This window comes from Trichoderma virens (genome assembly GCF_000170995.1).
Source record: "Trichoderma virens Gv29-8 chromosome Unknown TRIVIscaffold_6, whole genome shotgun sequence".
Classification (NCBI taxonomy): domain Eukaryota; kingdom Fungi; phylum Ascomycota; class Sordariomycetes; order Hypocreales; family Hypocreaceae; genus Trichoderma; species Trichoderma virens.
Genome location: NW_014013743.1, coordinates 1,480,138 through 1,493,702, shown reverse-complemented (window position 1 = coordinate 1,493,702; position 13,565 = coordinate 1,480,138). Strand labels below are relative to the sequence as shown.

General features: G+C 51.9%; 6 protein-coding genes across 6 annotated transcripts; 3 read left to right on the top strand and 3 right to left on the bottom strand.

Annotated features, from left to right (window-relative positions):
• Positions 1-1,427: 1,427 nt before the first annotated feature.
• TRIVIDRAFT_60583 (uncharacterized protein) lies at positions 1,428-3,578 on the top strand (the record flags this gene model as incomplete). The annotated part of the gene is made up of 3 exons (XM_014101309.1): positions 1,428-2,368; positions 2,442-3,155; positions 3,278-3,578. 3 exons carry the CDS (start codon positions 1,428-1,430, stop codon positions 3,576-3,578), a joined length of 1,956 nt encoding a protein of 651 aa, XP_013956784.1.
• A 173-nt stretch (positions 3,579-3,751) lies between these two features.
• On the bottom strand, positions 3,752-5,283 carry TRIVIDRAFT_29617 (uncharacterized protein; the record flags this gene model as incomplete). The annotated part of the gene is made up of 4 exons (XM_014101308.1): positions 3,752-3,851; positions 3,976-4,081; positions 4,372-4,881; positions 5,019-5,283. 4 exons carry the CDS (start codon positions 5,281-5,283, stop codon positions 3,752-3,754), a joined length of 981 nt encoding a protein of 326 aa, XP_013956783.1.
• Positions 5,284-6,099: 816 nt separating this feature from the next.
• TRIVIDRAFT_91452 (uncharacterized protein) lies at positions 6,100-7,075 on the top strand (the record flags this gene model as incomplete). The annotated part of the gene is made up of 2 exons (XM_014101307.1): positions 6,100-6,320; positions 6,516-7,075. The coding sequence occupies 2 exons, from the start codon at positions 6,130-6,132 to the stop codon at positions 6,757-6,759; spliced, it is 435 nt and encodes a 144-aa protein (XP_013956782.1).
• Positions 7,051-8,988, bottom strand: TRIVIDRAFT_179894 (uncharacterized protein; the record flags this gene model as incomplete). The annotated part of the gene is made up of 5 exons (XM_014101306.1): positions 7,051-7,328; positions 7,393-8,334; positions 8,458-8,712; positions 8,799-8,851; positions 8,910-8,988. The coding sequence occupies 5 exons, from the start codon at positions 8,986-8,988 to the stop codon at positions 7,290-7,292; spliced, it is 1,368 nt and encodes a 455-aa protein (XP_013956781.1).
• A 716-nt stretch (positions 8,989-9,704) lies between these two features.
• On the top strand, positions 9,705-10,398 carry TRIVIDRAFT_121171 (uncharacterized protein; the record flags this gene model as incomplete). Its single annotated transcript, XM_014101305.1, has 3 exons — positions 9,705-9,885; positions 9,945-10,111; positions 10,204-10,398. Coding segments are annotated over 3 exons (543 nt in total), but the record flags the coding sequence as incomplete, so codon positions are not given.
• A 1,126-nt stretch (positions 10,399-11,524) lies between these two features.
• On the bottom strand, positions 11,525-12,601 carry TRIVIDRAFT_230606 (uncharacterized protein; the record flags this gene model as incomplete). Its single annotated transcript, XM_014101304.1, has 1 exon — positions 11,525-12,601. One exon carries the CDS (start codon positions 12,599-12,601, stop codon positions 11,720-11,722), a length of 882 nt encoding a protein of 293 aa, XP_013956779.1.
• Between the last annotated feature and the right edge of the window lie 964 nt (positions 12,602-13,565).

Sequence of the window (13,565 nt, the reverse complement as noted above, 5' to 3'; positions counted from 1 at the left end):
TTTATCTAAAACAAGGGGCCTGTTCTGGTGGCGTCTTGGTCGCGGTAACACTGCCGTCGCGGTAAAAATACCAGCCTATCGCCGTACCCGGTACCGCGCGGTCTGTCGCACTGCCTGATGCAGCTTCTGATGAAAAGAGCGGTAGCAGTAGCAGTGCGTAAGACGAGTTCCCTGTTGCGGCGGGTGTCTTGAGTCTTGAGTCTGAAGTCTGAGTCTGAGTCTGAGGGAGGGACTCTTTCCAGGCTGCAAACCGCTTTTCTGGCGACTCTGTTTTGGCGCAGCTTGTCGTGCTTCGTGCTTCGTCTGTGTACCAGGTACAAGGTACAAGGAGATAAGTGGCTGGCACACCCATTTTGCTGTCAGCGGTGGGGACGACCGGAACTCCCCCGCGCTGCGTGATTGGCCGAAGCTGCGAAAGCTTAAACCACTAAAGAAAAGTGATGTATCCATTCCGTTTCTTCTTCACACCAGCAGCTTTTTAGCGAGCGAGAGACCAGCGTTTTAGCGAGCAGAACTGCTGCGACCAACAAAATATAATCACAATTGCAATTAATATAAACTACAATCCAACAGTAGTGGTGATTGCGATATACAAAATCAATCAGACTAGACACAGTAATCAATACCAAAAAAAAGAATCACCCAGCCCCTCTCTACAGTCCAGTACAGCACATGTGATAAGGGAAGCCACACCCACCCTCTTCTGCCCTTAGTCAGCGCATGCTGCAACCCTCTAAACCCACCATGTATCCTGTACTTTGCCGCGTCCATCTTCTTGCTTTGCTCCTCTTGTATCCAGTCCTCAGACCCATGACGCGCCCCGGTCCAGTTACACTGCCTGAGGCCTTGCGAAAACGTGCAAATCACATCGCCCAGATGAGGCCAAAACCACTGTGAGCGGCCCTTTCTCCGCACGGCAGCCTGTACTGGGACAAGTACAAGTACAAGTACGAGTACATGCGGCAAAATCCCTGGCGGCGGCATCTGGCGTTGAACAACAGCTGGAATCTAATCTATCCAAATCCTCCTCACCCACGCTCTCACTCGCTCTCCAGCCCATCGCCGCATACTAAGCTTCGTTGCCTCGCCCAGCGTCCCTGTCCAGAGTCCCTGTCTGCATTTGCATTTGCATTGCATTGTGTGCCCTGACCCCTAAGCAAAGTTAATTAAACCAACTCGCCTTCCAACTCGTCGCTTCAAAATCAACAAAAGGATTCGTCTATAAAACGGGCCAATCCCGCAATCCCGTCGCATTCACATCGCCAAATCAACCTCCAGCCGCGCATCCGCGATTCGGTCTGTCTCTTGTCTCTATTATAGCAGCAACTCAAGAGTTGTTGTTGTTGTTGTTGTTGTTGTTGCAGAGGCAGGATTCCTTCATTCTTACTCTTTGGCACCTGTTTGCAAATCTCGTCTTCAACCGCTACATGTCGCTGAATCTAGACTTTGAACCTGAAAGTTACTTCTTTGACTTTCATCCAGAAGGCCCTCCTTTCAACTACTGGCGTCGACAGTTTATCGAGTACCAAGAGAGATTCAGACCCCCAAACGAAACTGAACGCGAACCCTCGCCTGAAGACTCAGAGCCCTCGCCCTATCCTCCCCCTTCCACTTCCCCCTCTCCTCCCTCGAGTGTTGCAACCATGGATCTCGAGATGTTGGACATGGGCAGGTACAACGACGACGTGCCCGTTCACACGCCTCGTCGCCGTACCAGGAGCGTTGAGCCCACGTCCACTCGCCTGTCCATTCATACGCCCTCGGAGCGTTACTTTCAGAATCCTCACTATCCTCACTCAACCATTAACACGCCGGCTGCCCCAACCCCCCATGCCGTGGCTGCTCGCAGAGCACTTGACCAGCGTCGCAATGCCATGTTCACCCCAGGCCGCTCCCGTCGCCAGAGCTTCAGAGAGCAGCGGGAGACGCCCATGTCGATCCTGCGCCATCTTGGCCGCGCCCTGGCTCCAACCAGCCATGTGATTGCCTCGTCTTCTTCCCCGGACAAACCCTCACCTAATGGCGCCGGCAACGGAGAGTCCAGCGGCAGTGGCTGGCGCGATGATGACGAGCTGCCAATTGATAGGCCTCGTCTGTCTCTGCCCATTGATGAGGGCTCCTCGGACGACTTGCAACCCCCCCAATCGTCGATCCTCGATGACGGAAACCTGACTGTTCAGTCTGTTGAGCTGCCTCGTCGGGCTACCAGCGAGGGTCCTCCAAGGCGCAGCTTTAGCTATTTCTCGGGCCCCGTGGACGACATCATGTGGGATGCCATTTACGGAGACTACACCGGGTCGGATGGCTTTGGCAGAACGATTGAGATTGCCCCCCCTGCTCCTCTGGATCCCGAGATTGCGGATACACGGTATGTGCTTGCCTTTCCCCTCCCAACCCAATGGCTTGTCTGATGGAGCGAAAATACTAACGCAACTTGTAAGTCAACCTCCTGGTTTTCGCGAAAGCGACTTCAGCCTTGACATGCCGTTTGGCCTGAGTGACAATGACCAAACCACCTTCTACATGAGGTCTCCCGTCGTTGATGACATTCACAGTGTCCTCAATGCTCCCAATCCCGTTGAGGATGACATTGAGATCATGAACGAAAAGAGGCAGGCAGAAATTGCAGAAACCACAGAAGCCGCAGAAGCCTCAGAAGTCGCAGAAGTTACAGAAAAAACCGCAGAAGAAGCCGCAGAAACCCACAAGACGAAGGCGCAGCCAACAGATTACGAGTTTCCCGACATTGGCGACTTTGGGTCCGTTGACGGTCTGGGAGACGCCGAAATGGAGGCCATCACCAAGATTGACTATGAGACGCTTGGGCTCGAGCCGGAGAAGCCCAACGACGACATCATTGGATACCCTCATGGCCGGCCTAGGAAGAAGAAGAGGGCCAAGACCTCCAAGACCAGGGTCTCCAAGCACAACATTGAGTATCCGCAGCTGCCGCCCGCCTTCATCAGGCAGGTTACTAATTCCGCGATGCAATCGGCCGGATTGACCAACCAAAGAGTCGCCGCCGACACCATGGGCGCCTTGACGCAGGCTTCGGATTGGTTCTTTCAGCAACTTGGCGATGATCTGGGTGCCTACGCCAACCACGCTGGTCGAAGGACCGTTGAAGAGCGCGATGTCATTGCCTTGATGAATAGGTGAGTTTTTTTTGTCTCTTTCCGCTCTTTCCGCTCTATTCCTCCTTTTCATTCCCCTTATTCTTACATCTACGTTAAACCCCCCTTTTCTACCCATGCTTACGATATATTGTACACAATAGACAACGCCTTCTCACCCCAAGTATCTCTCTCTTCAACCTGGCGAATCACAATCTTCCGCGCGAGCTCCTGCAGTCGCTGAGAAGTGCTACTCCCGTAGCTCGTCCTGGCATGTATGCCGCCCATGCTACGCAAAACCCTCCTGCTATGTACGCGATCCATGACGATGGCGGCATGAAGCGAAAGAGAGGAGAAGAAGAAGAAGAAGAAGAGGATGAAGAGAATGAAGACGATGAAGAAGAAGAGTTGGTCTATCCAGAGGACGAGGATGAAGAGGAAGAAGAAGAAGAAGAGGATGAGTAATAGTGTTTTCTCCCCCTCAAACCTGTATAGCCATTTGTACCCAATCATCTTTGGCCATGGGCTTCTTCCTTTTTTCCGTTTTTCACTGCTCTCCTCTTGCTCTTGTTTTTCTTTCTCCACCACACTCTCTCTTGTTTTTCATTATATGCTTATTTTGATTGGTTTTCCCCCCTTTACATGTGCCCGCTGGCCCGAACCCGGCGGGCAACGTTGGACGGCGGCTTTTTGAGCACCATGTAAAGCATGATTGACGTGGCAATGCTTAGCCCGTACCTGCAGAGACGATGCGTTAGGGGACTTGGAGACTGATTTGATTGCAAGCCAAGACTGGCGTTGTTTTTGATTCTTGTGTTGTGTGCAGATAGACAGGTGGAGGAATATTGATGCTTTTACTTACCATGTAAAGATGTACTGGGCGTGGTTGTTCCTCAGGTTGACCTCTGCGGGTCGTCCAAAGGGGACTCCGCGGGCCTCATAGTCCATCATGCGCATAAACTCGGGTTCTGCAAGCATTAATTTTTGTCTCGTTTTAGCGATGGACTGTTCAAGGGATACGGATACGGATATTGATATGGACATGGATCTTACGGAGGAAAGGGTGAATTTGGGATGCTTGGGAAAGCTTGGGATAGCCTGGGATAGTTTGTTTTTGGAGCGCTTGGAGCGCTTGGAGGGATATCTTTTGGAATTTGCTTTTGGAGATGCTTGGAATTGGGATCATTTTGATCATTTTGGCAGCATCACGTAGGTAGAGCACAATCTGGTAGGCAAGACAAAGAGACAAGTCACTTACCCATGGTAGCCTCTATCCACACCGGTTGGCTGCCCGTCAAAGCAGCCATCTGGTGGACGTCGGGAAAGTAGAATTCGCCCTTGTCTGGTCTGTTCTCTGGTGTGAACATGTTCTTCTTCCAGGGCTCGCGCAGCAGCCCCTCGACCGTGACGGTGCCCTGCACCAAGCTGTCGGGCCTCGTCTTCTGGCTGCGGTGCTTCTTGCTGATCCAGCCGCGGTTGACGAGGATCGTCGAGCCGTCCTTGCGCTCCAGCGGCGTGATGACCATGAAGCCGTCCTGGCCGTCGCGCATCCGCGGGCCGACGAGCATCTCCTGGTCGTGGCGGAAGCGGCCCGTGGCGAGGACGCGGCGGTAGTCGAACTCGTTGACGACGGAGGGGTCGATGTGAGGCGGCAGGGGGAGGGGGTCGCGGATGAGACGGTCTTCGAATTTCGCGATGAGCCTCGTTTTCCAGTCGAGGCGCTGGACTTGCCATGTGCCCAGGACGAAGGCGGTTATTGGGATGAGGGCTGTTGCAATTGAAAAAAAGATGTCAACGGAAGCTGCCATATTATAGGTATAGATTTACAAGAATGCACTTATACACAAGGTATTGATATACATATATATATATATCGTGCATATACTTGAAGTAGATTATACGAACCGAGGAGGATGATGCCCGCGCCATGCCGCTTGCCCGCGCGAACCGTCTGCGGCTGCAGATCGACAATAGATACGAAATTCGGGTCCTCAGCAGCCGGCTGCTTGTTGGATCGGAAGACGGTCGACGATATGCGTCTGCTGTGGACGGCCCGGGGCGGGAGGATGCGAGCTGCTGCTGCTGTCCGGGCGCATTGGGGAGCGGATTTGGATGCGATGCTGCTGCGGGTCGCCCGTAGGCTGCGCAGCAGATGCTGTGAGCAGTTCATCACTACGGATGGGATTATGAGCTTGACGAGGTGCGAAGGTCAAGATACTGGCGTTTTGTCTTTGGTGGTTTGGTTTGGAGATTTGGTAGTCTACCTAGTACCTTATGATGGCATTGATGGGTGGTCGAGAGTTGACCGCCTGCCTAGAAGGGGCATATAGTGGGGGAAAGGCGCTGTAAGTTGTACTGTAAGGCTGTAAGGGCCAGTGTATTTAACATCTCCGAGCTCTCTGCATATACATTCACATGGCCATTGCCCTTGCTTGGAACTATCCGGTATTGCTGCTCTATGATTGATTTGAATTGGACAATGTGCCAAGTAAATGGTGATTCTAACTCATCGTATGCCATTGATTTGCTCGGCCAATCCAACGGTGGGAAATTTTTTGGGCTCGAGGCGCAACTTCTTGTACGTACTATAATTGGGTTTAATGCACTTGTAGATTATTACAGATGGCCTGTATAGGTACCTACTAGTAGACAGATATACTCTTTACATGGACGACGGGGATATGAAATTCAATATCCATCATTCATGGAATCCATCATTAATGGGACCTTGATGCTTATAAAAAGCCAATCCTCCTAGTCCCGACAATAGGCGTAGAATGTTCTCGCCATAATTCCTGGCTGGCCCGGCATCCGTCTAACGAGGCACTAAGGCTAGTCGTTTTCCAGCTGCACGAGCACAAACTCGGCCCCTCCCATTGGCCGCGAATAAATCCTTCAACCTGCGCTCGGCCACCATCACCAACTCCGACTTGCTCATCGTCAACCTCACATCCTTTACCGATTCTTTTTTCCCCCTTCACCACAAAACAAAACCAAACCAAAAATCACCGCCAGAATGCCTCGCCAACGCTCCGTCGGCCGCGCTCCCTCGCGCCCAACTGCCTCTGCTCCTGCGCCCCAGCAGCACCGCCCTGCCACCACCATGGCCGCTCCTCCTCCTCAGCAGCACGCTCCCCAGGCCATGATGCCTCCCCAGCAGGTGTCGCAGGGCCCTGGATTGTTTGGCCAGATGGCCAGCACTGCTGCGTACGTTTGCCATTTTCCCTAAATGAAGCCCTTTTGCTCGATTCCCAACTCTTGCGCATTGCAAAATGCACCCGGCGCTTTGTCCCGGAGTTTGCGCACTTCCCATCTCCGGGACCTCCAATTGCCTCGGCTACTTGCAAAACCACATCTCCAAACCACTCTTCAAACCAGCACGCAAGCTAACCCTCATAACAGCGGTGTCGCCATCGGTTCCTCCGTCGGCCACGCTATCGGTGGTCTCTTCAGCGGTGGCTCCTCCGAACCCGCGGCTCCCGTCCAGGCCCAGGCCGCGCCCCAGCAGAACCAGCAGTACAACAACTGCGCCGGTGCCGCCCAGAACTTCACAAAGTGCCTCGACGAGAACGGCGGCAACATGCAGATCTGCAACTGGTACCTTGAGCAGCTCAAGGCTTGCCAGGCTGCCGCCAGCCAGTACTAAGCAGGAGGAGGGGTACGACGGGATGCGAGATGATTACGATGCATACGGCATGGGGGTGTGCAGTTAAGAGGATGTCGGATCAAGGCCATGTAAATCTACATGTCTTTTGAGACGAGCACGCATGTATATACAAATCCAGAGGAAATACTTCAAAGGTACGCATACATGGGACGGTATACGTACGCACAGACACACAGGACACTCTCCATAATGGGCGCAGAGTTTGGGCAACGCGTGAGATGCCAATAGCTTGGGCAGAGGAACATTGTGTTGCAAATGCGAAAACAGAGGCGCATAAAGAGGACTCGCTGGGTTTATTAAAGGAAAATCCCTATAGATGGGTGCACTCTGCTCTTAAATCCTGTACTTGTACAAATAACCAACTGAAAGAAATAAAGAAGAAAAAGAAAAAATCAAAGGAAACCCCCCAAAGTAAAAGAGAAAAAAAAAGTAGAAAGTAAGAAAGAAGACGCTGTGAGGCGGAGAAAAACCCAATGCTGTGGAATTATTATAATACACTGCCTCTGCCTTCATGTTTCATCGTCGTCAGGCCGGGGCTCAAAATTCAGCTGCATAATGTGTGTGGTTAGTCTTTGTAGTAGTAGTATAAGAGGAGTCGATTAAGCCACATACCGAGTTGCCATTGTAAAGCTGGTGATCGCGCTGCAAGTTCTGCAGCCCTCTGACACGGCGATTTCTCTCCTCAGAAGCTGTCCTCGCCGTCGCATCCGACGTACCCTCTCTCTCTTGCCCCCTGTCTCCCGCGGCGGCTTCCCTCTGTCCACCGCCGCCTAGGCCAACCAAGCTCAGAAGCCATGTGAAGAAGCCCAGGATCATGGCGAGAAACTTGGAGAAGAAAGATTTTGGCTGTTGCTCCGCCGCGCTGTAAGCCGAGGAGTACTTTTGGACGGGAATAAGCACCAGTGTTGACGACGGAACCAAGCCCAGCTCGCCGAGGGTCTTGCCTTCTTCCGTCGCGTCAATGTTCTTGTTGGGCAGCGGTGTCAAGACCTGCTTGAATGTGTAGGGAGCGTTGCCCTCGCCTCTGTTCTCGTCGACCCAGCGCCTGACCTCCTTTAGAGAAGACGCCGTCTTGAATCGTGAGCGTATGGTTGAGCCGTCAAAGAGCCGGACTTGTATCGAAGCCATTTCGGATACCCTGGTGGTCGAGGGCAGCTTGCTCAGCTTCGCATTGGCCGAGGCAGCAGCGTCGTCTGCCTTTTGGCTCTCAATCTTCTGCTGCTCCTTTGCCGACGCCCGCATCCGCCTCTCCTCTTTATCATCCTCTATCCGTTTCAGGATCCTCCGACGCTCCTCTTGTTCCGCCATTCGCTTCTTCTTGAGCTCCTCTGCCTGCTGGTGTACTTTGGCGCCATCTGTATTCGCCCCTGCTTGTGCCTCGGCTTTGGCCTTTTCCTGCGCCTTGGCCCGCTCCTCTTTAGCTCTTCGCTCGGCTTCTTCCTTTTGCGCCTTGAGCTTGGCTGCTCTCTCGGCGAGGATCCGATTGACTATCTCGGACTGTGCGGCGGCTTGTACGCTCGCGGGCGGTGCTTGTATCTGTGGTTGTGCCTGTGTCTGTGTCTGGGCTTGGGCCGGCGGTGGTGGAGATGTTGAGGGTGCGGGAGAGAGAACGGAAGCAGACGCGGCAGGCGGGACAGGGGCAGCCGGCCTTGTCGGTGAAGTTGCCGGTGACGAGACTGGCGACGGCAGCGACGACGACGACGCGGCTGCGGCTGAAACTGCGGGCGGAGCGGCATTGAAGGCGACGAGGATGCGGCGGAGGAAATCGTCCTTGCTGGTGCCCGCGGAAATGTACTCCTTCAGCTCGCCGTGCTTCATGATGACGACAGTCGGCGTCTTAGGCAGCGGGAAGATTTGCGACAGGTAGCCGGCCTCTTCCGAGTCTGCGATGAGCCGCAGTGCGACCGCTTGCGTCTCGATCAGCTTCGACAACTGCGTTCAAGGTGTTAGTATGCATCTTATATATCGTGTATCGTGCATCGTATACCGCATGTCGGCGAGAGTGCGGGCGGTCTTACAGAGCTGTCTTGAAGGTATTCATGCTCCCATGTTTGGCTCTCCTCGTTTTCATCTAATTCGGCGTCAGATACTATGCAAAGGTGTTCAAACAGCAGGACTCAATCACGCACTCGTCACGAAGCAAAGCACCAGCTTCTGCTGGCCCACCGCTGTGGAAATGCCCTCTTGCAGGCTCCCCTGGTAAAACATGGCGCTCCTCTTTTTGATTTTCTTCGCCTCGTATAATCGTATATATCTCGTATATCGACAGTATTAAGCTGAAGACTCGGGTAATTATCTTTCGCAGGAGGTGGAACGGTGGTTCGGCGTTGGAGGTTGATGATCAACTCAACGAGTTGCCGGGATGGAGGAGGGGAATCGCAGTCCGGGTTGCCGAGAATCGATAGTAATACAATGACAGGGATTCACATTTACTTTTGTCACACGCGTCTCTTCCGTCCGCAGCAAAAATCGCAATGAGGAACACAACAGCAGCCAAAGAAGAAGGAGGAAATCCCGGAGCACAGAACGAATCGGTTTCTTGATTTTGTTGGGGTCTCTGCCTCTCTCTGGACAGCTTTCACATTTGGGGGAGACGAACTGCGCGGAAACCGATGACGAAAGGCCAGCAGCGATGGGCGTCAACTAATACGGAGTAAGACCAGCAAAGATCCACAAATGGCCGCCTGGCGAGGACTTGTAAAGGTTCCGCCGAGGCCATCCGCTTTGGGACGCCTTGTGGAGGCACTGCTGTTTGTGGCAGGCGGTGACTCTTTCTGTAGACAAAAGAGTTTCAACCTTTTTCGACTCTCATCGGGGATGCAAAAGTGAAGAGAAGCTTCATCGCGCCTTGCTTCGCCTCAATCTCTGTATTTTGTTTTCTTACAGGCCCCTCATTCGCTTTTCTTTTCTTTTCATTTACAGCCATGGCGGATATTCCAACAATTATGCCCGATGTAGAGAAGCTGGGCTCTCAGCTGGATAAACTGGAGGATGCGCTTGAGCCTTTGCTGGGGAATCTCAGCGAGATGGCCTCACAGCTGCCATTGCTGGATCGGGCCAAGCTGTTTTCTCTGACGGCTTATGCCATCGAATCATTGCTTTTCTGTAAGATCAGACTGGTACTCCATAACTTGACGGTTCACATGGGCTAACTGGCATCGCAGCATCCATCAAGATCCAGGGGGGAGACGCGCAGAATCACGCCGTCTACGCCGAGCTCAAGCGGATTCAGCAGTACTTTGCAAAGATCAAGGCCGCAGAGGAGCCGGAGACCAAGAGGACACTCACTGTCAACCAGGAGGCAGCCGCGCGCATTCTGAAGGCCGATCTGGTAAGTTGCGCCCCGCGCATCTCTTGATGGGGTTTATCGCTTCATCTTCACATTCTTTCTTCTTTATTGAGATGCTCATGATTATACTATAGAGCGACAACAAGACGCTGAGCGCGAAGCTGGCCGAAAAGATTGCCGAGGAACGCGCCAAGGCACTGCTCAAAGCCGCAGAGAGCAAGAAGCGCAGCGCTGAAGAGGCTGCTCAGCCCGCCAGCTCAGAACCCAGCGAGTCATCAGGCCAGAACAAGAAGCCAAAGACAAAGGGCAAGAGCAAGGGCAAGAGCCGAAAATGAGAGGACTGAACTGGGGGGGGGGGGGGGGGGAGTTTTTTTTTTTGCGGCAACGACTTTTATTGAAGAGTTTTAGCGTGCTTTTGATGGCTCGTGGCGAACAAATTGGGCATATGGGAGTTTTTATGGCAATGGCCTTTTCCTCTGGGTTCTATTGTTTTTCTTTTTTTCCTTTTTTTTAAAAGGGCATCAATGGTCAAAATGGTCAAGGATTGGAATAAAGAGTTTGGGATTGGGTTCAATGCAGTTGGAAATTATTACAGATGGTCTGTATAATAGTAGACAGATATACTCTTTGCATGGACAATTGGGATATGAAATTGAACATGCTTGCACGGAATCAATCATTAATGGCACCGTCATGTTTATAAAAAGCCAATCCTCCTACGTATTGCAATACACGCGGCCAGAAGACCAGAGACGGCAAATTGAATTTGTCCATCCGCTGGGGCAATGAATACGCGCAACATGACACACCACTTTGTCATCAACCAAAGCTGCGAAGCCAACCTTGCGAAGGCGATGACATGAGAGAAGTGTAGCTTCCAGATTTGCTTCTTTGATGGAAAAAAAAGCCGCTACAATCACTAAGGCAATCAGTTAGATTTGCTGTTTTGCGCTAGTTTTGACCGCCCGCGATACATCGTAAACCTTGGTTTTTGGTGTTGTTATGCATTGTTGATAAGTATTATGATACTCTAGTGGTTTTGGAGGGGTAGCTCAGCCACACGTAATCGCTTTACGGCAAGAGCCAGCATGTCATAGTCTATGTAATACCTATCTTGGTAGCTACAGTACAAGCTGGGAAGGTGGGAATAGCTGCAGGGAACATTGCGATGTCACTCATACATGGAATAACACCCAATGTGTCGTAGCGATTTTGGCCACAGGTAGGTAGCATCCAGCCGTAGCATCGATTGCTACATGGGTACTATACTTGAATGAGCACCATCCGAAAAGCTGGCATCGGGCCGTGTCCTCGGCCACTGAATGGGCTGAACATACCTACGCGATGCTTCATCTTGACTAATACGGAACTTCAAAAATGATACTGAAAAAATGTTAGAGGCTAAACGAAAAGAAAAGAAAAGAAAAGAAAAGAAAAGAAAAAAATCCCAAAATTAAATCCATACCCAGTTGGTATCCATGCCATGCTATGCTATACCATCCCAACGCTAATCCAGTTCAATGATCCTCCAAATCCCAATCCCAATCCCAATCCCAATCAATACCTAAAGCCCATAACATGAAAGCAAAGTCATCAACTCTCTTGAATCCAAAAGACACTCCATCCCATCATCCCTCCATCCCCAGATGCTTAGACGGCGTCAACGGGCTGAATCTTAAAGCTCCTCGTATTCATCTCCACGAGCCTTCCGCGAATCTCTCTCGCCATCTTCTCCATTCTCCTATAGAGCGATTCATTGCCCAAACCCGCACCGCCCTTCCACTCGAAGCAGCGATTCTCGGGGTCCCATACCAGCGTCTTTTCTTGGATATCCTCGGTCTTCCACTGATGCTGCTGTATAAGAGCACTTGCCTTCTTCCGGTCTCCCTTGAGCAGCAGCCTCTCAATCCTAGGATCCACCCGAAGGTCCAAGACGATGAAGATCGCCTCCAGGTGAGGGAACCAGTGAAACACTTCGATCAACGAAGAGCAATCAGTGTCATACGGTGTATCAGGGATGGCAATGCGTGTAAGACCTGTATCGCTGCTGACCGTGTGGCTGGAGAAATCTGGTTCCGCCAGCTGGTCAAAGGGCTCGAGACAAAAGTCTTCCCACTGGCTGATGCCGATGTAGAGAGCATCACGCCTCGGGTCAAACCGCTGCTCAAAGACGTGGCATTTCCTGTCCTCGTCGAAGCGCATCTCAACGCCTCGTTGCTGAATCCAAGCCAAGGCGACGCTGCGAGCTTCGCGATTGACAAATGCCAGAGGGAGATTGACGTGTGTAGCGGCCAACATCTCGTGACGGAAATCAAAGTCGACGGCATTCTCAGTATTGCCCGGCATCTGATCAAGCAACTGATGATCGACCTCTGATTTTCGCAGGTCCCGAGGACCCCAGCATTCTCTCCTGTAGTTGTACAATGTGATGCTGTCCAGGTCCGGCAAGCTCTGCCGCCAAATCTCCAAGCGCAGCTCTGGAGGAAGTCTGGAGAAGCAACGGAAAGTGGGAAGTGGTTTCAAAGAGGCCATGATGGTGGCTGATTCTTGTGGGTTTAAATTTTGTGACCAGTAGGTGATGCACACCCGCATGTCCATCAGAACTATAAATCAGCCGTGTAAGTGTGTAAGTGAGCTCAGCTTACATGTACTGAATAGGCGGGGGATAGCTTCACAAAAAAGAGACCAACCTGTGGGAAAGTAAAGAGGGAGAAAAAAAAAGGGGACGAAGACTAATAATTTGAAAAAGTCCGCGAAAAAAAAAAGGAGCTCGAGGGATAAAACGATGGGTAAATTAAGACATGGGACGGTGTTGAGCGCCACGGCCAGGCCAACCTATGATATCGTAGCTCCCATGGAGGTTGTTCGCGACCCCGCCCGATCCATCCTCGCGATGGTTGGATCCCCCGGTCTCAGCTGGGCATCGTGACGTATCGAGCTAGATTGTGCGAGCCGCATATTGCTTTTTTTTCGTATTGGGTATTGCGTGCGGAGGGGGAGCAAATTTCAGACGCTGTACGACTCGATAAGGTAGCATTGCAGCCCTACTAACCTTTGTCGTGCAACCCTTTGAGATGCATAAAAATAATTCGGCACGGCAGGCCGAGAAACTATTGGGCAGCCTGGCCTCGTCGCGGAAAACTGCATGCCAAAGTACAGGGACTTGGAGAGCGCGCCACGAAACGGGCGCGTCGAGGCAAGGGGGAGATTTGGAATCGGGTGTGGGATTCACCACGTTTCTCTCATCGATTCGCTGGAACCGTATGCTTCGTGCTTCGTGCTTCGTTTTAGATTGCCCAAGATGCATGTACAAGGTAAGATGTCTGTATTTTTCATTCCCAGTATATCAAGCCGTACCCTACCAGTACGAGTATCTGACAGTATAGGAAGCCTATCTGTTCCACCCCACGCCATTGCTAATGCAGTCCGATTTCCAAAAAAAAGACGTAGAAAAAAAAGCAAATACTGTACAAAAAGTGGATTCCCCCATGTTCTA